Consider the following 27989-nt stretch of genomic DNA (forward strand, 5'->3'; position numbering starts at 1 on the left):
AGTCCCGCCTGCAGAGTCAAGCCCTAAATTCTGTCAATCGTATATATATGATACTGAAGAAGAAGTTTATAATCGTAAAACTGCCATCAGGTATCTATATATTAATTTCTTTGTTATGTATAGTCGAAATTCATTCAATTTGTTTCCATTTTACTTTATAATTATCTTTTTTTATTGCAAAAATATTGAATTCAATTTTTTTTTTTAAAAAAAATGCCGTCTCAACGATCCCGAGAGGTTTAACGATGATCTTATATGGCTGTTAAAAAATATGATTGACCAATATAATCCTCTTGCTAAGATGTTTAGGATGTTTAGGGATAAATTGTCTATAGATAAAGACAGTGAAGTGAGTATCAGACTTATTTCCAGAAGAGAAAAAGATGGAAGAACATATAATCGTCCAACGGTTTCCGAGATTGCGGCTTTGATTGAAGGGGATATCGGTCCAAATATGGAGAAAAGGGATATTATTGTAAAGAAGTCATGTGGTGGTTTGCAGTGGATATCTGAGTTACACCCTCTATACACTCCACTCCAATATCCTCTCTTATTCCCATCCGGGGATTATGGTTATCGGTTGCGTATCCTACACAGTGAGGCTTCTATTGGAGTGAGCACGAGCGATCAACCGCGTGAGGAAACAATATGTCGGGAGTGGTTTGCCTATCGTCTACAAGACAGATCACCTGATATTGAATTTCCAACGTTGTTACTATCTGGAAAGGTTTGGAGGAGCAAGATTTGGAGGAGCAACAAGATGCCATCAGCTTGGAGGAGAAGCACTCTTGTCCATTTGTACAAGAACAAAGGTGATGTTCAAGAGTGTTCCAATTATCGGGGAATTAAACTTATGAGTCATACGATGAAGTTATGGGAGCGGATAATCGAGCAAAGTCTTAGGAGATGTGCAGACATCTCGGATAACCAATTTGGATTTATGCCCGGGAAATCGACTATGGATGCGATTTTTATCATGAGACAGTTGATTGAACGCCATCAGGACAAGAAGAAGGACTTGCATATGGTTTTTATTGACTTGGAAAAGGCATATGATAGGGTACCAAGAGAAGTACTTTGGTGGGTTTTGGCGAGAAAAGGTGTCTCTCAAAAATATATTGACCTCATAAAGAACATGTATGAGGGGGCTAGTGCAAGTGTTCGCACTAATGTTGGGAGAACGGAAGAATTTCCCATTATCATCAGGGTGCATCAAGGTTCCACACTTAGTCCTTTTCTCTTTGCTATAGTTATGGATAAGGTGACAAGGGATATTCAGGACGACATCCCTTGGTTTATGATGTTTGCTGATGATATTGTGTTGATTGATGAGACGAAAGAGGGGGTGGAGAGAAAGTTGGAATTGTGGAGGCAGACTTTAGAGACTCGTGGGTTTAGGCTGAGCAGGAGTAAGACTGAGTATTTGAGGTGTCAGTTCACTAAAGTGGCGGGGTTGAGATCGACAGAGGCGGGGAGTATTATTTTCGATGGGATCATTGTTGAGGGGTCAGATTTCTTCAGATATCTAGGATCTATTATTCAAAAAGATGGGGAGTTAGACGGAGATGTGGCTCACAGATTTAAAGCGGGCTGGTTGAAATAGAAGAGTGCTTCAGGGTTTTTATTCGATAGAGATATGCCCCAAAGATTAAAGGGAAAATTTTATCGCACGACAATTAGGCTTGCCTTACTTTACGGTTCCGAGTGTTGGGCCGTGAAACATTGTCACATTCAAAAGATGAGTGTGGCGGAGATTGCGTATGTTGAGGTGGATGTGCGGACATACAAGGAAAGATCGATTAAGAAATGAGGTGATTAGGGAAAAGGTAAAAGTGGCGCCAATAGAGGATAAGATGATGGAAAACCGACTAAGATGGTTTGACCATGTGAGAAGGAGACCTATGGACGAACCAGTTAGGAGGCTGGAGACTTGGAGAACAGAAAAGGTCCCTAGAGGTAGAGGAAGACCGAGATAGACATGGTTGAGAGTGATAGAGCACGATATGAGATTTCTGGGGCTTGAGGAGAGTATGGTGACGGAGAGGGCACAATGGAGGGAAATGATACATGTGAATTTTTAGTATTTGATATTGTTTTTTTTTACATATTTAGCGTTTTTATTTAATTTAATAAAAATTAAATTATTTGTTCTTCTCTCCTTTATTACACTTTTTTTACCAACCACTTTCTTATATATTTTACTTGGTTTACTTTTAAGGCATTCCAGATCCTTAATTTTATTTCGGTTTTCAAAATCGTTTTAATCTTTTCTCTCGATTTAAATTTTAAGTTTTTATAAAAGATATCCGAAATTCAATTTTTAAAACCTGTAAGTTTACCTGGACTTTGCATTACATTTTCGCTCTCCCTTTTGTTTTTCATTTTCCCTTTTCTATTCGCATTTTGAGTTATGCGTTCACCCATAGACAGTTCTGAAGGATGATGTTGGGATTAAGGCTCTGATGTTGTTGTTGTTGTTGTTGTTGTTATTGTTGTTGTTGTTGTTGTTGTTGTTGTTGTTGTTGTTGTTGTTGTTGTTGTTGTTGTTGTTGTTGTTGTTGTTGTTACTATCTGGAAAGACATTCCACCAGTTTTTCGTTGATGGTTATATGATGGTTGAATCGCATAGGCTCAATTACAGTTGTTTTAACCAAGATCGACTTCTGGTTGATAATTACAAGAACCTTTCATATGCTGTTGGGAGAGGAGACATCGAGCCATCTTCTGCCAGTGCTCGGTATATTGTCCCTGCTACTTTCCCAGGTGGTGATAAGTGGACGAAAGTGAATTATCTCGACACCATGACTATTTGCAAGTGGTTCGGTTATCCAGATTTATTCATTACATTCACGTGTAATCCCAAGTGGCCCGAAATAGTTCGATTCGTTACTAAAAAAGGCTTGAGATCGGAGGATCGTCCAGATATTTTATGTCGCGTCTTCAAAATTAAGCTCGATGAGTTGATAAGGGATTTAAAAGATCGGCACATTTTTTGAAAAGCTAGAGCAGGTACACATTAAAGTTAACCGTTTTATTTAAACCATTATTTATCGTTCTACAGTACCGTATATAATCTGATTCATTTCAAATATTTATTTTGAAGTGGTATATACTATTGAATTTCAAAAGCGTAGTCTGCCACATGTGCATATACTATTACTCCTACATCGAGAGTACAATTTCCCTAAAGCTGCAGATGTCGACAAAATCATTTCTGCCGAGATTCCTGATCTGATTAAGGAACCTATCTTACATGCTGCTGTTTGTGAGTACATGCTCCATGGCCCGTGTGGTAAAGAAAAGTTATCATCACCGTGTATGGTCGGGGAAAACTGCTCAAAACATTACCCAAAGCCGTGTACTGAAAGAACAACGGTTGACGGTGAGGGTTATCCTATATACAAGAGAAGCAAGAAAGGAGTTAGGGTGAAAAAGGATGGTGTACCTCTCGGCAACGAATTTGTCATTCCATATAACTCTCAGTTTTTATTGAAATATCGGGCTCATATCAACATCGAATGGTGTAATCAATATCGATCGATTAAGTATCTCTTCAAGTATATGAACAAGGGTTCTGATCGAGTTACGATGTAGTCATCTTATATGCGTCGCAATGAGGAGGATCCTGGTCGATTTGATGAGATTAAGAGGTTTTACGACTGTCGATATCTATCCGTATGTGAAGTAGCTTGGAGGTTATTGTGACACCCCCATACTCCAAGTGCCTTACTAGGACCACTTAAGGTATGAGAACGTCACCATCTCGGCTACCCGAGGCAATGATAATCAAATGACAATGAAAAAACATAATTTAAATAACAATATAGTTTAAAGTGCTTACATGTTCAACACCAAAACTGTTAAACTGAAATACAAGGTTCTCAGACGGTCTACTGATAAAACTATCAAAGCTATAAAACATCGTCTGACACAGCGGAAGACTTCTAAATGCCACGTGATGACTCATCCCAACTATCCCATACGCGTCAGATCATACCTGCTCAATAACTGCTCACCATCCCCGAATGGATCACCACAGTTTTTAAAACATTTAAACGGGGTCAATACTAATTACACAATCAAAGCCACACTGAAACAATCATACAAACAACTCACACACAATCCCAGTCTCCATCTCCAGTCACCTCATAACTGACTACACACTAAAGTGTGTAGCCCCGCTGCAGTACCCATCACAATGTATACTCCTCGCGCCGGTGGGGACCGCAGCCGTTCCCACCTAATCCCCGCTCATCTCCATCGAGCGATAAACCCATGTTCATTAATGTGCACATCCCTTCTGTGGCGGGTTCCACAGAAGGCAAATCAAGGGCGTGAAACCACTCCCGCAAGTGACTCCACCCAGCCAGGGACGTACCCCGAAGAACACAGACAGATAAACAGCAACCACAATACAACATCAATAACCGTCTGAATCAAACAACAATATGAAATCACAACCATCTGAATCAATCAACAATCACTAACTACAGCACAATCACCACACACATCATGTAACTAATACTGAGTAGGGAAACCCTACCTGGAAAGCAACCACCACAGACGGTCTAGCAGCTAATCAAAATCGTTCTTCAACACAATCACCTCCTATCAAACATACAATCATACAATCAACATCTAATAAACACAATACTCCTAAAACCCCCAAATTACCCAATAGGGTTTCAACTAAAATCAATGAAACAACATAAAAATTGTACTGGGACCTTACCCACAATACGACGGTCTCAACGGCATAAAGAACACAACGATCTGATGACTCTAGCCCTTAGGATTTGCCAACAACACGACGAGAGAGAACTACGTAACTTCTTTTTCTTTTGAAATGTTTAGAAAGGTGGAAAGTGATTAAAGAAAATGACAGAAGCCTTTTGTATTAATCTCGCATTCTCAGCAAAACCCATCAAAACAAACCCGTAAAACACACTTACTCGATCGAGTAAGTCACTTACTCGATCGAGTGCCACCTACTCGATCGAGTACCCAACTTACTCGATCGAGTACCTGTAGATACCTCATTTCTGCACCTCCCGCAAACCACCCGGTGATGATTGGGCCGCATGTTTGATACGCGGAACGATTTGTGACAATTCGTAAGATTATCGTCAAGTGATTGCTCAAATATTAATGTCTACCTCATGGTTGTCATCTACGTCCCGATACGGTCGTTTTGGCAGTAATTAGAGTACATTCGGAGTCCGGGCCTAAAACCATCTCCATTTTCTGATAACCGTTAAATCCCGAGTCGGAATGTTCTGGGATGTTCCAGATATTTCTATTCCATATTTCACAAATTTTATCTTTTGGTAAATAAAATCCCGTAATATTCATATAAAATATTAAGGAAGATCGAATTATTTCCATCCTACCATAACTCAAACGCGGAAATCTTTCTTCAAAGGAGGAAACCTCCCGGGAATAGACGCAAAGCAGTGTTGCGCCTCTTCCAAGAGACGCAGTGTGGCTTTGCGCGCTCTTCCCAGGCCCTTTTCTGCGTATTTTTCGTATCTTTTTCATATCTTTCCGAGATTCACTTCCAAAGAGTCTCCGAAACCCTAATTCCTTCACGTGATTAGTATAAATAGGAGCCTTCGCTCCTCATATTTCTCCCGCGAGTGTCCGCCCTTCTCTTCTCCCTTTGCATTGTAGACTTTGTTCTTACTTATTGGCGCCTACGTGCTTGAACTTTCGACCACGTTAGCTCGGATCTTTCCGGGTACCAGCCTCTCCGTTGCATGACCGACCAATTTGACCAACTACACAATAATCAACTTAATAAATCAATCGTTTTCCTCTTACGAGGGCACTTTCTTTGCATTCGCGTCGAGCATCACTAATCGATATCTTAGTCCTTCTCGTTTCGTCAACATGTAAGTCTGAGGGTGTAAATTCCCCTTTTATTTATTGTATTTTACTTTTTGTATCATCAATTGTAAGGTTTACGTCGAAAATACCATTAAAATCGATTTCTAAAACCCTTTGTTAAAACCCGTTTTTGCGGATTTCCAGTAGATAACCGTCGAGAAAGGACGCAAAGAATCGCCGCGCCTCTTGAAGGAGCGCAGCCTGCCGCGCTCTTCGTGAGGCTGCCGCAGTTCCTGCTTCCTTTCTTCTTCGTTTGTCCTCTGTAATTCGTGTTCAAATTCTTTCTTTTGCTTGCTTCGTCTGTTAATTCTTCGTCTTAATATCATAATAATTCTACATGTATATTATTCATCGTCATTCTCATGTTTAATTTGTCATAGATCCGACTTAAATCCCTAATAATCCGATGTTTGCGGGTTTTTGTCATTAGATTCAATTCCGGGTTGTAGAGATTCAATTTGTTCATATTGAGTTTCTGGGATTCGTCTTTGATATAGTTTTTATCTGTTTATTCACATATTCGTCGCATATTTGTCATTAATCCATCATATCTAATGTAGTTAATTGATTTAATTCGTTTGACTCATTAATATTTTTCACTTCTATCATTATTCCATCATGTAGTTAATCCGTTTGTATCCGTCTCATTCATATTTTATCGTTTTTATGACCTATTCATATGTTAAATAACGCGCTAATCACTTTCATCCGAGTAAATAATTTAATCGATCATCAAAATCACCAATTAACATTAACGGCTTGCAATTACGGCTTCCCGGAGGCCAATAGCCAAGGAACAGACGCGGCGTCTGCTGCGCGCCTTATTCGAAAGGACGCGGCTCTGCTGCGCTTTCTGGTGAGTTCGTCACTCGAACTCCGTTTACGCTTGACCTAGTTTGTTTAGACTACGTATTAATCAACTATTAACCGTATTATCACCTTCTGTTTTGTTCGTTATTTATTCTTTTATCTCTTTTTCCCAAATTATCCGTTTTAAAGGTATTTTCGACATAAATCGCCTGTTCCATTGTAATTATTGTAATTTTCATTATTGTAATTCATAATTATTGTATTTCTTTCTTTGTTTGTATGCTTTCACATGTAAATGAGCATTAAATCCTACCTCAACCCAATTGTATGCTAATTACGTGTCAACCGACTTAGTCTAATTCTCACATGCTAGGATTAAAACTTGGATGTTGCATTGCATGCATATAGCCGACGATATATTAAGTACGAATAACTTCCCTAATCATTAGTAGAGGCCGCTATCGAGGCGGGCGGGATTAGGTGTTCGATCAAAAGAGCTTCCTAATACGTACCCTCACCCCTTACTCCAGATATCTGTGAACACCCGTGTTCATTGGCATCCACGAGAGTCATTCTAGACATAGAATGCTAAGGGTAACGATTGCTTAGTGTTCATGTCACTACTTTGTTTCTTGACATGACACGAGATATTCGAACGGTTCCAATTTCCCATAAAAATTGGTGGCGACTCCATACAAAATGCAAACGCTTGCTTCGTTTTCACCAAGCGCCCCCGTCGGCGGCCCGCTGTCCACAGTTTGGCGACTCCGCTGGGGATAATACACTTACGTGTAGCCAAGGGTGAAACTTGAACAAGTTTAGGGAATAGTTTGTACAAGACAATTGTCGGTTTTCATAACTCGGTCTTCCTAGACCGTTTAATTCGGCCTTCCTAGGCCCAACCCAACCCTTTCGACCAATCGTCCCGTCTAAACGGTCCTAATTCTTATTTGGGCCTAAGGATGGATAGCGATTGACGTCATCCATACCATGATGCTTACTCTTGTTTGTATCAAGGGCCTTCACTACTTGAGAAAATGGACTAGGAATCGGCCTTACTCTTGTTTGGCACGAGCCTCTCCACAGACTTCGGGTTTGATGGTTCGGTATGGCAACCCACCCTTTAGACCAAAACCTTTCTAAATGCACTCAGCATCCCGTTATAATGCTTGTATAAATGTGTAAAACTTATGTGATCACCATTTCTAAACAAAACCATGACGAATTTTCAAAAATCAAAACCCTTTTTTTTAAACAAAATTTCGAAATAGGCTCTTAATTAGCGAAAAACCCGGTCAAAACTCTGTCCGTTTATCGCGTCAAAATTCGGGCCACAAGCCCATTTCAAAACCTCACTTCGAGTCCACTCCTACAACTACACTACAGTTGACTAGGACACACATTTTCAAAGACCTTGTCTTTCTTCAAAACTCACTCAACACAAGTGGCACACACCCACTTCACGAGTCAAAACTTTTCCTCTTTTAGCAAGTGTTATAGAATGGTCGATCGTGTTTTGATTCGTCGCCGATCTCTTATCCAGTTTCCAAGATGCCCGGATCAAGTGATGAAGCAAACTTCAACCAACTCCAGAATAGTAATGATCGAATCCTAGCCGCGCTAGCCCAAATGCAATCTACTCAGGAACAAACCTATGACCGCCTTGAGCTCATCGAAGGCCGTATCTATGCCGTAGAGGGAAGGTTGCCTCCTCTTGAAAGTGAAGTGCTACGTAACTCCGATGATGAATCTAGGGATGAGAATCCTCTCATGGGGACGACTGCAGCTGAGAAAAGACTCCAATACCTAGAGGAGCAATTGATGTACCTTAAGGGGGATGACATTTATAGGGAGAACAATCGCAAGTATGAAGCCGTCAACTCCAAATTGCCAACTAACTTTAACATGACGGATATCCCTAAGTTCAAGGGACACGAGAACCCGTTAAACCACATCCGTGCCTTCAAGGATTACATGTCTATCAAAGGCATCAAACCCGAGATGTTCTTAAGGATCTTTCCTTCATCTCTTGACACCATCCTGAAGCAATGGTTCTACACTTTAGATCACAAGAAGGTCGCCACTTGGGAAGATGCCGCAATCGAGTTCTCTAAACAATATGCGGATAATGCCGAGATCCAAGTCAACATGCGTACTCTAGAGGTTCTTACCCAAAATGACAAAGAAGGATTCACCGACTTCCTAAGTAGGTGGAGGAAGACTAGCACTCAACTAGTTGAACGCCCGGATGAGGCTACTCTTGTGGAAAAGTTTGTGGATAATCTCAAACCCATCTATGCCAATCATTTGAGATATCAAAACATCAAGACTTTCAAGGACTTAACCGTATTAGGGACACGAATTGAAGATGACATCCGTAAAGGACTCTTGTCCAAAACGGTAGGCCGAGGATATCAAGGGTCCACAAGTCGTTCATACGGCTCTACTAGCAAAACCGATGAAGTTAACCTTCTCGAGCCATCCAAGAAAACTACCCGACCAAGGAAATTCACAAACTTGGGGATACTTACTCCAACGCTCTAAAAAGGCTAATGAAGCAAGGTAAACTCCAACTCATTGGGCCTACTCCCGAACCCGAAAGGAAGTCCAAGTTTTGGGACGAAAATTCATACTGTGAATACCATAGGGGCAAAGGGCACGACACAGAAAAATGCTACAAGTTGAAACACGTGCTTCAAGATATGATTGAAGACGATCGACTCCCAATACCACAGGGAGGTAAGCCCAACAACACTCAGAATCCTCTTGGAGTTCTAGTGATTACAAGTGATGAATCTACCTTAGATTGCTCACACCTCATTTCTCCCACCGAAAATGAAATTCATGCAATCGAGAATGAAGGGCTCTACTCTACCATCTCCCCTACCATTTCCGACTTCATCACATGGGCAAGGAGTGTAGATAGGCAAGTTTGGGAATTAGAAAACATGGTAACAACTTTACGAAATCCCAACGCAATACCCGAAGAACGCGTGCCACTAGTCTTCTCTCAAAATGCCACTATGCAAGAAGTAGTCACCATGGTTGATAAACTAGTTGACCAAATCATACGACTAGAAGGTGATATCATGAAAATGAGGGAACTAGCTGCAGTCAATGGGGTTTGGGCCGATGATGATGAGGACGAATATCTCATTGAAAACTCTTTAGTCAAAGAAATAGTCCAAAATGGTGAAGACCAAGATGTGGACCACCTAATTCGTTCGGGTCGCCCATATCAAAGCACTACTCAAAATGGTCCAAGCAACGTCATCACACCAAATGACAATGAAGATGACCCCACTGATCATTTGCTCAAGCAATTACAGAAGACCAAGGCTGATCTTTCAGTATGGCAACTAGTAGCAAGCTCATTCCCACATCGCCAAGCTTTACTACAAGCTTTGGCCAAGCTAAACGTAGCACATAACTCCACTCCTGAAGATGTAGTCAACTTGGTCTTCCAAGAATCACCCAAGCTAAGTAATCCTATTACTTTCTCGGACGAAGACTTGCCACCTTTCTATTACCGGTCACAACCTTGCTCTATACATCACTGTCATTTGTCTAAAGAAGAATGTGCCAATGACCTTGGTAGATGATGGCTCCGCGGTCAACGTCATACCCCTCAAAACGGCATACAAGCTAGGCATGAAAGAGTCGGATTGGACTCCTACCAATCAAGGTGTGCGTGCATATGACGGTACGCGACGAAAAGTAGTAGGACTTGCTAACTTAACCATAGCCACGGGGCCAATTGAACGAAAGGTTAACTTCCAAATAGTGGACATTGAAGCTTCATTCAACATACTTCTGGGAAGGCCTTGGATTCATGCTTCCAAAGCGGTAACATCCACCCTTCACCAAAAGATCAAGATCCCACTAAACGGCAAAGTAGTGACGATCACTTCGTCACCCATCAAGGCAATAATCGAAAAACAATCGAACAATCAAGTCCTTGCGGATCCTGTATACGAACTTGGGGGCTTCCAAAGTGTAAGTGTCATAGAAAGCGAATTGGCACCCTTATACTACAATCCTTACTCCAACTTGGTGGTCAACCACATACTCAAATCCCAGGGATACTTCCCTGGAATGCCTTTGAACCCTATTCGAAAGAATACCTTCTCGCCCTACAAGGAAGGCAACTCAACGAGGATACCACTTGGACTAGGATACAAACCTACAAAAGAGGAAATTCTCGAAATGCTTGCCCAAGTCCAAAACCGCAAGCACGTAGGAATCCAAATGAGGCCGTACCTCCCTACTTTAAATGGGTACTTTGTTCAAGAAGGAAGTTCAGAGCTCTTTCATGGATTTCCCGAACCTTGGCATTATCTTGAGAGGAAGTTAGCCGGAATCGAGATCTTTCACGATTGCTACTTCATTCCTCCAGAAACGGTTCCAACCGCCAAAACCCGTCAAGCACCTTGCTTAGACGAACAAGCTGTTAGCCTATTGTTTGGAGAAGATCGATTCGTTAGGGCCGCGCAGGATGAGATCATTACTATGATACTTCAAGACGATCGCTTCAACCCCACCGCGTTGATCACAGAAACCGACGCAAGACAAAGAAAAGGATGGAGAAAATCAATCAAATGGACCAACAATCAAGGAAGACTCTTCAAGCTCACCACTGGAGAAGGAGAGATGTTCAAAGGAGAACCAGAAGACGATGAGTTCGAGTCGGAGTCGGAGTCAGAGTCGGAGTCTAGAGAAGTCATTAGAGAGTCCACTCCTGTCGTCATCCCCACTCCCTTCGTTACTCCTAGCTTAGTCTCGAGTAGTCACAGTAGTTCGGGAAATGCCCCAACCATCTGTCCCTTTACCGCCACCGACCATGGATCGCCTGGCTTCTTTGTTTCAACTTTACTCAAATCTTAATATGAATAAATCAGGTTCTGCTTACTCTTTGTGTTATCTTGAGTGCAATTCTGTTTACGATGATACTGAGGATGACCAAGACCCAGACTCAATCGAAATACCTCCCTACGTAGCCAAAGAAATATTACAGGAAGGGGAAGGGGGACCAGTAATAGAGGACACCGAACCCATCAACGTAGGAACCGAACTAGAACCCAAAGAACTTAGGATAGGGACTACCTTGAGCTCTACCGAAAGTGCCGATTTCATAGACCTCCTAAATGAATTCAAAGACGTTTTCGCTTGGTCCTACAAAGACATGCCAGGAATCGACAGGGATATTGCCAAACATAGGATTCCGATTAAGCCAGGTTTCAAACCCGTGAAACGAAGCTTGACGAATGAGAACAAAATGGGCTCTAAAGATTAAGGAAGAAGTGGACAAGCAATTTAAAGCCGGGTTCATCAAAGTTTCCGAGTATTCTGACTGGGTAGCTAACATAGTACCCGTACCCAAAAAGGATGGGAGAATCCGCGTTTGCGTCGACTTTAGGGACTTGAACAAAGCAAGTCCAAAAGATGACTTTCCTCTACCTCACATTGACATATTAGTGGACAATATTGCCGACCACGCATTACTATCCTTCATGGATGGATATGCGGGTTATAACCAAATCAAGATGGCCATGGAAGATATGCATAAGACCGCATTTGTCACCCAATGGGGAACCTATTGCTATACAGTAATGTCGTTCGGATTGATCAACGCCGGAGCTACATACCAACGCACCGCAACTACACTCCTACATGACATGATGCACAAAGAAGTTGAGGTATACGTAGATGACATGATCGTCAATTCCAAGGAAAGAGAGGGACATATTGCGAACCTTTGCAAGTTCTTCGCAAGGCTACGAAAGTACAACATGAGACTCAATCCTCAGAAATGCACATTTGGGGTAACATCCGGCAAACTCCTAGGATACGTTGTTAGCCAACGGGGTATAGAAATAGATCCTTCCAAAATCAAAGCTCTGATCGAAATGCCACAACCTCAAACAGAAAAAGAAGTCAGAGGATTCCTGGGAAAAGTACAGTACATAAGTCGATTCATATCGAAACTTACAATGATTTGTGAGCCTATCTTCAAGAAACTCAAGAAAACAGACCACACCATGTGGGATGATGATTGTCAAAAGGCGTTTGACCGAATCAAAGAAATATTGGCTAAACCACCAGTGCTCATGCCGCCACAACGAGATCAACCTCTTGGTTTATATCTCACAGTAACTGAAACCGCCATGGGTGCCATGCTAGCTCAAACCGTAGGAAGTGAAGAAAGAGCTATCTACTATCTTAGCAAGAAGTTCTTGGAGTACGAGTGCAAATACTCACAACTCGAAAAGACATGCCTCGCTCTTGTGTGGGCAACGAAGAAGTTACGCCATTACATGCTTAGCTACTCCGTCAAGATATACTCCAAAATGGATCCAGTCAAATACCTCTTCGAGAAACCCGTCCTCAACGGACGTCTGGCAAGATGGACTCTGATGCTCTCAGAATTCGACCTTAAATACGTACCACTGAAAGTTATAAAAGGTCGCGCCGTCGCCGAATTCTTCACAGAAAATCCTATCAATGATGCACAAACCTTAGATACTTGGTCATTTCCCGACGAGGATATACTTCAAACTGATGTAGACTCCTGGGACCTATACTTTGATGGAGCATCAAACTTAAGAGGATTCGGAATAGGAGTGTTGCTCATTTCTCCTGAAGGTGAGCATACACCGATTCTTTGTCAAACTCGACTTCGAGGTGACAAACAATGCTTTGCATATGAAGCCTTTGTCTCATTGGGCTACAAGCGGCGAAGCTTAGGCATCAAAAACCTCCGAGTACATGGGGATTCATCACTGATCATCAACCAAGTTACAGGATCTTGGAAAATCCGAAACGAAAGCCTCGCACCCTATCAGGCTAGGATAGACCAAGTTGCTCAATTCTTTGATCACGTAACCTACCTACACCTACCTCGGGAGGAAAATCAATTTGCAGACGCTCTTGTGAAACTTGCATCTTTGATAAATATGCCAGATCACATGATAGAAATGCCTTTGTGCATCGAACGACGGTCAGAGCCGGCTTATGTCCACCAAATCACCGATGAAGAGGAAATCGCACAGGAGCCCTGGTTCCAAGCAATCCTGAATTTTAAGCTTAATGGTACCTATCCACCGGATATGGACAAGAGGGGACAACGTGCTATACGCCTATTAGCTTCCCAATACGTTCTCATGCAAGGAGAATTATACAAAAGAACACCTCTTGGTGTAGTCCTACGTTGCCTTGATCATTCACAGGCACGAAAGGTGATGGAAGAAGTCCATGACGGAGAATGCGGTCCTCACATGAGTGGGCCCATGATGGCAAAGAAAATCACACGTCTGGGATATTATTGGACCACAATGGAATCCGATTGCATCAAATACGTAAGACATTGCCACAATTGTCAAATCTTCGGGAATGTACAACATGTCCCTCCTTCACTGCTCTACACAATGACATCTCCTTGGCCATTTTCTGCATGGGGAATTGACATAATCGGGAAGATAACCCCATCCGGAACAGGAGGTCACTGTTTCATTCTAGTGGCAATCGACTATTTTACCAAATGGGTAGAAGCGGCTTCCTACACTGGTCTTACGGCTAAAAATGTGGCAAAGTTTATACAAAACAACATCATCTGTCGATATGGTTGCCCACATGAGATCATTAGCGATAACGGGTCACACTTCCAAGCTGAAACCGAGCAATTGCTAGCCAAATACAAGATTAAGCATCACCACTCTTCGCCCTATAGACCACAGACTAACGGCGCGGTAGAGGCGGCAAACAAGAATGTTGTCACGATTCTCAAGAAAATGATCGACAACTATAGAGATTGGCCAAGCAAGATACCCTTTGCCTTATGGGGGTATCGTACATCTGTCAGGACGCCCACTGGGGCTACTCCTTTCTATTTGACCTACGGCATGGAAGCCGTACAACCAGTCGAGCTAGAAATACCATCCCTGCGTATTCTACTAGAAAGTCAAATCCCGGAGGCCGATTGGAAAAAGGATAGATATGAAGAACTCATCCTCCTGGATGAACGTAGGCTACGCGCCTTACATAATGTCCAAACATATCAAGCACGTATCAAACGAGCTTTCAACAAAAGGGTTAGGCCAAGAAACATCAAAGAAGGAGACTTAGTACTCAAATCGGTTAGAGCTCTTTTACCTGTCGACCCAAGGGGAAAATTCAAACCTAATTGGGCCGGACCATTTCTAGTCAAATCCATACTCCCAGGGGGTGCGGTTAGAATCACAGACCTAGATGGGAATGAGTTTTCAAACCCCACAAACCTTGACCAACTGAAACGGTACTATGCCTAGGATAGGAACAAAAGACGCGCCTCGCGTAAACCCATGTGTCGCTCTTGTGGCACTAAATAAACGGCCCCTGGCCCAGCTGAAATAAGCTAATGTCACTGTCCTCTTGCATTTTGACGAGTTTGTCATCCTCATATCATCAAATAAACTAAATTCGCACCTCCAGAGTAAGCAAAAGCTCATGCTTATTTTCTATGTTCATTACAAGCTCTTGCTTCGAACAATTATTCTTTTACATTTACTCGAACTACGCGCAAGGGTTTGATTTCGCTTTTCAAGTGAATACGTAGGCAATCCTTCACAGGATTCAACCCATTATATCTAAAATGTAAATAGAAGGACATTTGCTTTGCATTTGAAATTCGACAAGAATAATAAGTAGAAAATCTCAACGGTTTCATAACCATTTAACCTTTTTATTTCATTCATTTTCTAAACAATAATAGTACGTTACATAATAAAAATAGAATAGACTAGGATTCTAAAAATCCCTCCCTTTTATTACAACAACAATAATAATAATAACCAAATAATAATAAATAAAGACTCGGGCTATTCCTCCATTTTCCCCTTGCCCTTGTCATTCTTGTCATATTTCTTGTCACGACCTCGAGCCGGACGCTCTTGCACCACTTCAGACCTAATCACCAACGGTCTTTCTCGAGGCCTGACTCTTCCATTCTTACCAACCACCATTTCTGCGACAGGAGTAGTCTTTGATTTCTTCGAAGGATGAATGACTTGAAACCCGGCTTCTTCTTCTCCCTCTGTCAGATGCTTCTCGTTCTCTTTCTCTCCCTCGCGCACCTTGTAGTCAACAGGCTCGCGTTTCCTCAGTCTCTCGCGCTCTTCCGGAGTAGTAGCCTTTCTCCACCTCAGATAAGAATCCGACACCCACAAAGCATTGGCGGAGAAGTTCAAGAACCACATGTTTCTTTGGGCCCATTTGATAGCCCACTCTCTTCGGCTCTCGGTAGTAAGTGCCATAGCAGTCTGCGGGACGGTATCGAGCCTAGGGATCGTCTGCTTCAGCCCAACTTGTCTCATCAGCCTTTCCGGGAAGATGCACACCATAAACTCCAATCCAGGAATGCGCACGGACCTAGTGGGATCCAAAGAAGACACTCCAAAGGATGACTTGAGGTGCCACCACGGTGACAACCCACCTGATCAACGGACCATCATCATTCTTCAGCTTGTTCTTCCAATAATCGCAGACCCGGGTAAAGTCCACCATGTACAACCGCGTCCTCATCGCAATCGAACGAGAATGATAGGAAAGTGCATGAACTGGGGGCTCGATCAATCGGAGCCGTTCCATAAGCCAAACCTACCAAAGCAGGTATTAGACATCGGAAAAAAAAAAAAAAAAAAGACGAAAAAAAAGACGAAAAAAAAAAACAAAAAACAAAAAGTCTCTTTACCTGCAAAATGACGGGACTCCCCAAGAACGACAGATCGCGGTTGGATTTCCTATTATCCAAACCCAAAATAATCTCTCCTAAGCATAAGCAAGCTGGGCTCCTGCGCAGCTCCATTTGCTCAATAAGGCCCAAAAGACGGGGATCACCTCTCAAGTCTTCATCAACGTGTCCTTGGAAGACGTACACATGCAACAAGCAAAAGCCAAATGCCCTCCTCCTAGCAACATGAGAAACAGTAGGGTCGGCCCTGTTGATGAATCGGTCTACAAAATCCAACATTCTCACGCCTTTCGGGGTAATTAGACGATCCACCTCAAGTCTGGTCAGTCCAAGCAAGTCTCTAAATTTGCTCTTATACCCTTGCGAAGTGGAAGGCATGGCAGGTAAATGTCCGGGGTCCCACCCACCAATAGCAGCAATTTCTTCAGGAAATGGGCAAATGTCACCTCCTGGGAACGCGAAAATATGATAATTCGGGTCCCAATAGTCAAGGCAAGCATCCAAGAACGGTTTTACAACCTTGATGAGTTTCAAACTCAACAAAGACCCAAGTTTATAAGCACCCATGTCATGCTTCTCCATATTCAAAAATTCGTTGGTCCATTCCTTCATGCGGATCTCCAAAGTATTCATAATGACAATTTTCTTTTGAAGATTTATTTTGAGAGATTTATGTGAATAGACGAAGAAGAGACGGAATATTTATGTGAATTAAAGCTCCATCGACGCTTCTATTTATACTATTCTCTGTTTCCAAAAATTCGTCAGAACGGACCAGCTTGGGAACAAAGCGCAGACTGGCCGCGCCTCTTCAAAGGGACGCAGCTCATGCTGCGCCTCTTCCCCAGTCTCACTTCTGTGATTTCCGCATTGGATCTTTCCTAATTCTATAACGAATGATTTCCTATTCCTACGGGTTATTATTTTGGTAAATACGAGGAGATTACCATGTTTCAAGTTTCCTAAATTCGCGGGCACGCATTTCGAGGCGACGTCGACACCTTCGCCATTTCATCACACTTAATTCATTTTCTTTTTTTTATAGGAACTAACTTTCATCTTAATTCATTTTCTTTTTTTTAGGAACTAACTTTCATTTTAATTCATTTTCTTTTTTTGGGAAACAATTTTCATTTGTTTCCATTATTAACGAATTTCAGCATTTTTATTCAATTCAGTTTCTTAATTTCATTTCTACATTTGCTAACTTATAGATTTATTTTTTCTATTTTTTTTAAGGGGTAACCCTCCCTACCGTCCGGTCATTTCCGGCAAAATTTTTGCTTTTTTGTTCTTTTGAGTCTCATTTTGCGCTAATTAAGGCCATATGTATATAAAAATGTATGTTTTGCGTGATTTCTATGTAAATTTCGGCAGCATGACGGCGTAAACCGTTATCTACCAAACCTGTTCAAGAACTAACCTGCAGATACAAGCAACACAACCCAGCAGCAAAGGCACCCAGGCCGTCGTATATACGCCAAACAAAGCAAATGTACAAGCAAACTCGGGGCTTGCGCCCAAAACAAAGTCCAAAAGTGTTCAAAATCAAATGTCCAAATGTACAAGTCTACAAAACTACACAAAACTACTGTTGGGCGCCCTCCAACTCTGCAACTCTCGCCACAAGAACGGCGATCTCGACGTCCCGAACCTCGAGCTCCTTCAACAAGCGAGCTGTCTCCTCCCGAGACTGGGTCAACTCTCGCTCCAGCTCGCGGTCACCCTGTAGACAGCAATAAATTGGCTCATGTCAATCGGTTCAAGCAAAATTGAAAATAGAAAAATCAAAAATCAAAAAGAGAAATAGGTGTAAGGTTCATACCTGACGACCTCGACCACCGACGAGTGCCTCGACGGCAGTAGCTCGCAGCCGGTTGGCCACCCTCCAAAATGCCACGAACCGGGACGGCGCGACCTGCATTTTCAAAGGAAATTCTCAGCAAATTGAAAAAACTCAATCAAATGTGTTCCTACGCAAAAGTTATACAAGTTAGAGACTCACCCTCCGAATCAGATGCTGCCCGTCGTCTAGGCCAGCATCCGTCACAGCTACGTCAAAGTCACGCAGCTCGGAGATCGTCGTCCTCCCGGTCGCGTCAGTGTACTCGAGGGTCTCGGGGTACACTGGGGGCTCGATGCCCGCCGTCTCGACCTCCTGCAAAGACAAATAGCTCTCATTAATCGATGATCTTTCGTCGTAATTCTCAAAATCAAATCAAGAAAAAGTAAAAATGTTCACCACTACTGGCCAGTACGCCAACCTCCCGTAGAGGAACGCCGAGTAGTCCTCGCCGGGAAGAAGAAGGTCGTCGCCACTGGCACCAGCCAAGTCCGCCTCCCTCTCAGCCTCAGAAGGCTCCCAAAACATCGTCCTGGGAGGATCGACGGGAATCGTCAACGCGTCCCGAGAGCACTGACGATCCAAATGCTCGCCCAAGTACCACACAGGACCCATCGACATCCTCAACAGCAGTCGGCTCGGGCTCCTAGGTCGAAGGACCTCAGCCACGAAAGGAGGCACTCCAGCGTACTCCGCCCAAGGTCTGGGCACCCACTATGACAAGATAAGGCAAAGATCATTCCTATGATCAACTAAAAGCAAGAAACAAGTGAATATAAATGAGATACTCACGCTGCTCAGCTGAAGGGCATTCACGTCCCGCCGGTAGACGTTGTGAGAAGAACGCTTGCTCTTCGTCCGGCACATCACCCAATCCCTCACCACAGGATATGCCCTCTCCAGCGGCTCCGTCCTCTTGGGCGCGAGACTCGGGAAGTAGGAGTACACCCTCGCCTGTAAAACAGAATAATCAATGACGATCTTTCGTGATTTGATAAAAGAAAGGAATTTACTTTGGTCTAAAGGAAGGTTCATACCTCCAACAGTAGTCCAGGTCCGACAGCACCTGGAGAAGTCCCCTTCTCCATCAACTCCGGACGAACCATAGCCCTCATGAAGCAGATGAGGACCGCAAAACCAGCAGTGACCCAGTCCCAGCGCCCTAGGGAACTCAGGTCAGAAAGGAAGGGAATAAGCTTCGTCGACAACCTCTCACCCTTGTCTCCGAGGTAAATCGAAGACAGGAACCACCAAAGCCACAGACGAGCCCTCTGCTCAGCTGTACAGGGAGGAGGAGCCGTCTCCCTCCCGTCAATCGTCACCAGCGCCGGAGTCTTCCCCGCAAAGTAGTCTCGAACATAAGAACTGGGTACCAAACCCGGCACTGCAACAGCCTTCGGCGACAATTTCCAGCCGATCAATCTCCTCGCCTCGGCCGAGTCCACCCTCATGGCAGTCTCCGGCCACACTACCTCCTCGGTCCCGCACGGCAGACCAGAAATCATGCCGTAATCCTCCAAAGTAACTCCCACCTCACCGAAAGGCAGGTGAAACGTGGAAGTCGTATCCCAGAATCGGTCCAAGAAAGCGCGGACCAGGCTAAGGTTAGCCCGTAACTTCCTTTTCACGATATCCCTCCAGACCTGTACCAAAGGACCGAACGCTCCACGCTCGATCATGGCCCTCTCCTCCGCCGACAGCCGCTCGTAGTGCTCCATCGCTGTCGTGTACCCTGATACGTGCATTTTATATAGTCTTTTTAGCCTATTTTATGCACGTATTTCTATGCCTTTATCGTGGTTTTATGCTACGAAATGCCCCGAATATGCTACTTTGGGTTATTTTGTCTTATTTGCAGGAATGAACCAGAAAGTAGCGAAATCAAGTCATTTACCGTCCGTTCTGCATGCATTTGGAGGAAGAGTAGATTTGGAGCGGAAATATAGCTGTTTTGGGATGCGTGAAGGTGTTTCGGGAGCTAAAAGGACAAATCAAAGTCAACTAACGAGAATGATGAGCTGCTGAAGTCAAGACCCACTCGATCGAGTGATTTATTAGTCGATCGAGTGGTTTAGGAGTCAATAATCAGTCGATCGAGTAAGACTTAGTAGTCGATCGACCAGTTTCTCTTATGCACTCACTCGATCGAGCACTTTACCTTCCGATCGAGTGTTTTAAAATTTGAGTTTACTCGATCGAGTGATTTCTTTACTCGATCGAGTGGGCTATCTTTGACGGGTTGGGCTTTTAATCTCTAATTCCGTCATTAGGTTTAATCCTATTCCTATTTTCTTATAAATAGGAGTAAAGGTTGTCATTTGTAATCATCCAAGGATCACGTTGCTCTTCCCCTTTTCTCTATACACTCATTACTTTTATTCTGTTCATTTCCGGATCTCTTTAATTCAAAAGAATTCTTTCTTCCTTTCTCTCTTTTTATTTAATGGTTATTATTCCCTCTCCCTCTTTATTTATTATTCTTATTAATTCCATGTCTAGCTAAATTCCCCTTAGTATGTTAGGATTAAGGAAGCCGTGGTAGCAATGATTTAATTGTATTAAATAGATTAGCCCTGCGATAAGAATTGTATTAGGCAATTTAACTGTTATCCGGTCGAATGAATGCATGCAGGAGACCATAAATCTAGTTAACCCCGACCTAGATCGAAAGATTGGAAGGGAAGGCTTGCTTAATTACAATAGGGTATTGCGGTGAGGCGAAAGTTAATCTGTTTACGCTCTAGGGCGGTTTAAGGACCGAAAGGTGACGACCATAGCTCTTCTTATCAATAGTCTAATCGCCTTAGTATTCCCGATAGTATAAGATCTGATAGCTGCCACGGTGGACCGACTCTTAGCATACTACCCTTCTCCTATTGTTAATTTTTCTTATTCATTTCCCTCGCTTAGTCTCTAGTTAGTTAAATCAAATCAAACCCCCATTTCTGTTACACCCTGACAGACAGAATTGAACAGATAATTAGCAAAATAGCCTCCCTGTGGAAATCGACCCTACTTACCGCTGACTTCTGTTAGTAGTAACTTAGGTATTTATTTTTGGTACAAAACGACAGTATCAAATTTTGGCGCCGTTGCCGGGGAGGCGACGCTTTTTATCTGTTTTATTTTGTTTGTCCTTTCGCCTCAAGGGAAGACTAAGTACCTTGAGGCTGTTCTTATCTTTTTCTTTAGTGCTGTTTTGATAGGCTTACAGGTTTATTAGACAGGCTACTGAGGGAGATTGCCGAAGGGAAGGCTTGAGTACCTTCGATCCCTCTTGCCAAGATGACATCTGTCTCCCGACTAATTGCTCAGCTTGAAGCCCAAGTTGAGAAACCCGCTAGTTGGGAAAGGAAGAAATCTTGGGGATGTGGTGCTTCTTGAGCACAATGCAGCTGTAGTTGTGCCGCCACATCCACCCTATCAATGGCCACCGCAACAAGATCCTCCTGATATACAAAAAGAAATTGCGGAGCTGAAATCTTTAATGCAAGAATATGATAGACGATTTTTCGCGGGCGTAGATGAGATAAGGTCTGGAATAGCTCAGCTAACAGCTGAGTCGGATGCTCGGCAACCAGAAGAGGTGTGCTTGACCAAGAGCGGTTTTTCCCATGAAGAACCCGCGTTGCCCAATGCTGAAAATGATTTCTATATTTCGGATGACGACTTTCTATCGTATTTCCAGAACGTATGCAAGGATATCAGCGCTGTACAGGAAGAAAGTCCTCGATCGAGTAATATCTCTTCTCGATCGAGTGACATGCATGAGGAAAGTGCTCGATCGAGCGATTTTGTTACTCGATCGAGTGAGATGCGGGAGGAAAGTGGTCGATCGAGTGATTATTCGCTCGATCGACCGAATTAACCATTGGGAGCTTTAATTCGTCACTTGGGTTCATATTGGACGACGAGTTTGACGATGATGAAGGTTACGGTGAACCTCCCTTATTCACAGTAAGTCGGATACACTTGAAGCTGCGATTTACGGGATGGATTCCACTGAGGAGGTTGATGAAGAAGCAGCTGAGACGGTAATTGCTCCTAGCACGGATGAGGTAATGCATTCCTTTGTCAGTGATTCCGTCGTTGAGAGCGACCAACCCGAGGTAGTAAGCGATAATTTCATTATTGTTTGTTTTAACAGTATATTGCCTCGTTTAATTTGTGCTCCTTCTTTTAATGCTACACCCTCTCATATGTGGACGCATAATTTAACGAATTTTCACCGTCCTTATCATTTCAAGTTTGCTAATCTGAATCGGGACCCTTATATATTGACATTTCTCCGCGCTCCTTTATTATGTGGATAAATTTAGGAGCTCACATAGGAAATTTGTTAGACTCAAACGGTTGTTTAATTTCATTTCCTATTTCTTGATTCCACTTTGGTGCTACTTATGCTGTTGTGTAGCACATGCGCAGCTATTTGACAGGTTGTTGCGCGCTTTGAGCTGTTTTGATTGTGATTAGTTTGAGTGGCTCGAAGAAAAAGAAGGTCGAGCTGGGACCTGACTGAAGCTAGCGCTAACCGGGAGGCAACCCGGCGTCTTTATTTTGCATTCTTTATTTTATTTCAGTTGTAATAAATGGTTTCTACACCATAGACTTTATCAGTTTGCTTGTCTAGTTAGTTTACGGGCTGTTTTCCATTGTGTTTTGCAGGTACACGCTGAGATCCACTCGATCGAGTAGTTTCTCTACTCGATCGAGCACCTTTGCTGATGAATCCACTCGATCGAGTGAAGATGTTACTCGATCGACCACCTGCAGATTAGAGAACCACTCGATCGACCACTATTCCGATCGATCGAGCGGTTTTAGACGCCCATGTTACTCGATCAGCTACTATCCCTCTTGATCGAGTGTTATTGACTTGGATTAGCTTCCTGAGACGGTTTTCCGGGCCTTAGCAACCTCCCATTTCATGGTCGGTTTGGGGAGGTCCCCTTATTCGCGCTATTTTGTGAGTTTTTCCGCACTTACTTTCTCTTCCTCTTTCAGTTTGCATTTCCTTTCCATGTTTTGGTACAATGAGGGCATTGTACGGTTTGGTTTGGGGAGGTTATGCATCCATATCTGTGTCTGCATTTTGTTTTTACTGCATTTCAGTTATCACGTTTAATTTATGTTTGCATTGTTGTTTATTTTTGTTAAAAAATTCAAAAATTCAATAAAAATTTGAAAAATTGTTAAAAATTCAAAAATTTTCACGTTTATTTTAGCATATAGGTTGAGTCGGAACGGTAGATTTCAATGATGAAATTGCACTACAATTGTCTTTTTGCTTAAGCCTTGCATTAAAATGTTATCTTCTAACTTTGTCTTATTGCATGTCTACGAGTTAATGTTAAAATTTAGCTGAACGAATAGACTTGACCTGAAATTTTGGCAACCTACTTATAATTTCTAAGGAATTAGAGCCTTATAAACTGGTGTCATTTATGACCAGTTTCATGTAGGATTGTGAGTAGTTACTCCTTGCATAACATGTATCATCAATTTGCACGTATATGAAATTCAATTGCTTTTTGCCGTCATACATTCGGGTTAGTGGTTGGTGTCACATGCAGGGAGGTGCTTACGAATTCCCTTTTCTTTCATTTTTACCCATAAACTCCACATTAGTCAAATTTGCCTGTTGACCCTTAACTACATCCGTTTTAGCTTTGCCTTGTCAAGCTAGTTTAGATTGTTCTGCGGTATATTGTCTATTGTATCAAATCTTGGCTCATATCATATTGATTTGGAGTTGGTAATTTATGAAGAAAAGGAGGTTGATGAGAAAAAGAAGTGAAAAAGAAGTGAAAAGAATTGAAAAAAAAAAAAAAAAATCGAGAAAAAAAGAAAAGAAGAAACCGAAAGAAAGAAAAAATAGAAAAAGAAAGGAAAAAGATTTCGAAAAAAGATTGATGTTTGATGAGACGGTTTCACTCTTATGTTCTATCTTATATCATTTGAGGAGTATTTCTAGTTTGGTTTGGTGAGTTTTGTGCCAAATGAAGGGCATGTGCTTAAATTCATAATTGAGTTGGAAATGGATATGTTTCATATGGTTTTGTTTAGGTACTAGCTTGATCACCTATACCTCCACATTCCCATAAATGTTTTGCCTTTTCTTACCCATTGCCTCACTTTACCATATTTTTGTAAGCCATCGGCTGTGACAGGACCTTGTTTGGTTGGAATGTATGTTTGGTAGTTAGAATTGTCTATCATATTAGCTGCATACATGTTTATGTGGGTCGTAGTTTAGGTGAGCGACTATTTTTCTTTCTCTCTTACATATATATGCTTACCCTTTGCTTCATGAGAGAAGAGTGACCCGTGAGAGTCCATTGTTAAAGGTCTTGCAAGGTCGACGGTTCAGCTTTATTATGAACATCTTATAACTCGTTTGCATTTGACTGTTTAGCTATAAGTGTTAGTTTGCTCGCATTAAATTGGCTTAAGTGGGCATTTGTAGCTGGCTCTGAGTTATCTTTTCCGTTCCATTAGTTGCATTTTAGTTTACTCGAGGACGAGTAAAGGTTTGGTTTGGGGAGATTTGATACGTGCATTTTATATAGTCTTTTTAGCCTATTTTATGCACGTATTTCTATGCCTTTATCGTGGTTTTATGCTACGAAATGCCCCGAATATGCTACTTTGGGTTATTTTGTCTTATTTGCAGGAATGAACCAGAAAGTAGCGAAATCAAGTCATTTACCGTCCGTTCTGCATGCATTTGGAGGAAGAGTAGATTTGGAGCGGAAATATAGCTGTTTTGGGATGCGTGAAGGTGTTTCGGGAGCTAAAAGGACAAATCAAAGTCAACTAACGAGAATGATGAGCTGCTGAAGTCAAGACCCACTCGATCGAGTGATTTATTAGTCGATCGAGTGGTTTAGGAGTCAATAATCAGTCGATCGAGTAAGACTTAGTAGTCGATCGACCAGTTTCTCTTATGCACTCACTCGATCGAGCACTTTACCTTCCGATCGAGCTGTTTTCTGGCTGAGTTTACTCGATCGAGTGATTTCTTTACTCGATCGAGTGGGCTATGCTGACGGGTTGGGCTTTTAAGCTCTAATTCCGTCATTAGGTTTAATCCTATTCCTATTTTCTTATAAATAGGAGTAAAGGTTGTCATTTGTAATCATCCAAGGATCACGTTGCTCTTCCCCTTTTCTCTATACACTGTTACTTTTATTCCTGTTCATTTCCGGATCTCTTTAATTCAGTAATTCTTTCTTCCTTTCTCTCTTTTTATTTAATGGTTATTATTCCCTCTCCCTCTTTATTTATTATTCTTATTAATTCCATGTCTAGCTAAATTCCCCTTAGTATGTTAGGATTAAGGAAGCCGTGGTAGCAATGCTTTAATTGTATTAAATAGATTAGCCCTGCGATAAGAATTGTATTAGGCAATTTAACTGTTATCCGGTCGAATGAATGCATGCAGGAGACCATAAATCTAGTTAACCCCGACCTAGATCGAAAGATTGGAAGGGAAGGCTTGCTTAATTACAATAGGGTATTGCAGTGAGGGCGAAAGTTAAGCTGTTTACGCTCTAGGGCGGTTTAAGGACCGAAAGGTGACGACCATAGCTCTTCTTATCAATAGTCTAATCGCCTTAGTATTCCCGATAGTATAAGATCTGATAGCTGCCACGGTGGACCGACTCTTAGCATACTACCCTTCTCCTATTGTTAATTTTTCTTATTCATTTCCCTCGCTTAGTCTCTAGTTAGTTAAATCAAATCAAACCCCCATTTCTGTGACACCCTGACAGACAGAATTGAACAGATAATTAGCAAAATAGCCTCCCTGTGGAAATCGACCCTACTTACCGCTGACTTCTGTTAGTAGTAACTTAGGTATTTATTTTTGGTACAAAACGACAGTATCATACCCCAAGAACGACCTGATGTTCCCGGCCTCCTATTATGATTGGAAATAAAAGCTATCTTTAGTTTTGAACGAAATTTGAAAGAAATTTGGACAAAAGGATGAATATGGGATGAGTAGTGAGTAGTGAATTCCTATTTACCAAACTCTTCACCGTTCTGTAGGACAGGTGACCCTCTGCAGCCCACACGAGGTGCCTACTCTCCCAGGTCTCAGACCACGCAGGAGCTCCCCTCAGCTGACGACCTCCTCGCCCGACGTTGGCCCGTCTCGGGATCTCCTCCTCCTCGACGGCCTCCTCCTCGTGAAACTCAGCAGCCATCACCGCAGCGGTGAAGGCCTGCTCTAAAGCCTCCTCAACAGTAGCGGCGTCTATCTCCATGGGAGCTCTCCTAGAAGTAGAAGCCTTATCACCTGCAATGTTAAAGCAAATTCAGGCCGCGTCATACGACGACAAGCCTTTGTTAAGGAGTTTTCGAGCCTTCAAAGCCCTGAAATCGCCCTTTCCTTGCCATCCTTGGCCATATTCCCATCAACCCGATCACTCATGTGATAAATTGGGTCAAGTCAAGTCCAATTCGGAGCCTAGTTCCGGGTTCAAGTCGAAATTTCGGCAGCATTTCGCTATAACAACGATTATGCCCTAGAAAGGTGTCCTGAAAAAGTTGTCACAAACCAAAATTCCGAGATGGTAGAAAGTTTGCCCATCACCCAGGGATCCCAAATATCAAATTTCATCGCAAATGGGCAATCCTAAGGCTATTTTCGAAGCAATTTAGGGTTTAGCTGTAAAACCGTCTCAAAATTTCACTCAAAGGCTCAAAACTCGACAAAAATTCGAAACAAATACATGGTTATGTTCCTAACATTACCTACTATCCATTTCTAACATCAATTTGACAAGGCAAATCCATTTGGGGGAAAAGCCCCAAATTTTCGATCAAAAGGGTCGAAAACCCTAGATTTTGCGGCTCAAAATTCAACAAATGTAGAGGATTAATGCAAGATTGAGATACATACCTCGATTAGTCATGTTTAAAGCAAGCTTTTGAATCAACCTTGACGGAAATGGTGAAGATTTGAGAGAGAAATGAGTGATTTGTGTTTCGAATGCAAATGAATACAATCCCTCTGATTTTCGCGTTTTTACGCAGGAAAGCCAAATTGGGGAATAGACGCAGCAGGCGCTGCGCCTCTTCCAAGAGACGCAGCTCTTGCTGCGCCTCTTCCTTTTGTTCCCTCCATACGGATTTTCAAAAATTCGTTATAAGTTCATTATTTGTGGGCCCATCTTTGGTGCGCCTCTTCCCCGATGCTATTTTACTCTTTTGGTCCGTTCGACGATTTTCTTCCGTTCCGACTCGCATTTCCAAGCCAGCAGCAGACTGTATATTCCTTCCAAGACCCGTTTTTGCTTGTCGCAACGAGCATTTACTTATTCACGAGAATTCGACACACATTCATTATGTCTCAAGCGAGAGTAAGCGGATATACTTTCCCTCTCATGAAAAGAAGAATAATTCCCCATGATGTCTCCAGCGAGAGTAAGCGGACGTACTGTCTCTCTCAAGACGTGAGGATTAACATCTACCCAAACAGTTTTCCCTTTAGCAGTTCCCAGCCGTGTCCTGCTACTTGCAATATTTTCCCGAAGATTATCCAAACAGTTTTCCCTCCAGCAGTTCCCAGCCGTGTCCTGCTACTTGCAATATTTTCCCGAAGATTATCCAAACAGTTTTCCCTCCAGCAGTTCCCAGCCGTGTCCTGCTACTCTCAATATTTCTTGTTTCCCCGCGGAGTTCGACGAGGGTGTCGTTCTCCAGAAGTTCCCAAAC

The 27989-nt window shown here is 42.6% G+C and overlaps 1 protein-coding gene across 1 annotated transcript in view; it reads left to right on the top strand.

Moving 5' to 3' along the window:
* The first annotated feature begins 271 nt into the window (after positions 1-271).
* LOC141632003 (uncharacterized) overlaps positions 272-27989 on the top strand; it is a 31234-nt gene continuing 3516 nt past the window's right edge. The window contains exons 1-3 of the mRNA XM_074444600.1: positions 272-660; positions 2630-2853; positions 3104-3521. Coding sequence (XP_074300701.1) covers positions 272-660; positions 2630-2853; positions 3104-3521 — 1031 coding nt within the window. The remainder of the gene's footprint in view (positions 661-2629; positions 2854-3103; positions 3522-27989) is intronic.

Source organism: Silene latifolia, chromosome Y (genome assembly GCF_048544455.1).
Source record: "Silene latifolia isolate original U9 population chromosome Y, ASM4854445v1, whole genome shotgun sequence".
Classification (NCBI taxonomy): Eukaryota; Viridiplantae; Streptophyta; class Magnoliopsida; order Caryophyllales; family Caryophyllaceae; genus Silene; species Silene latifolia.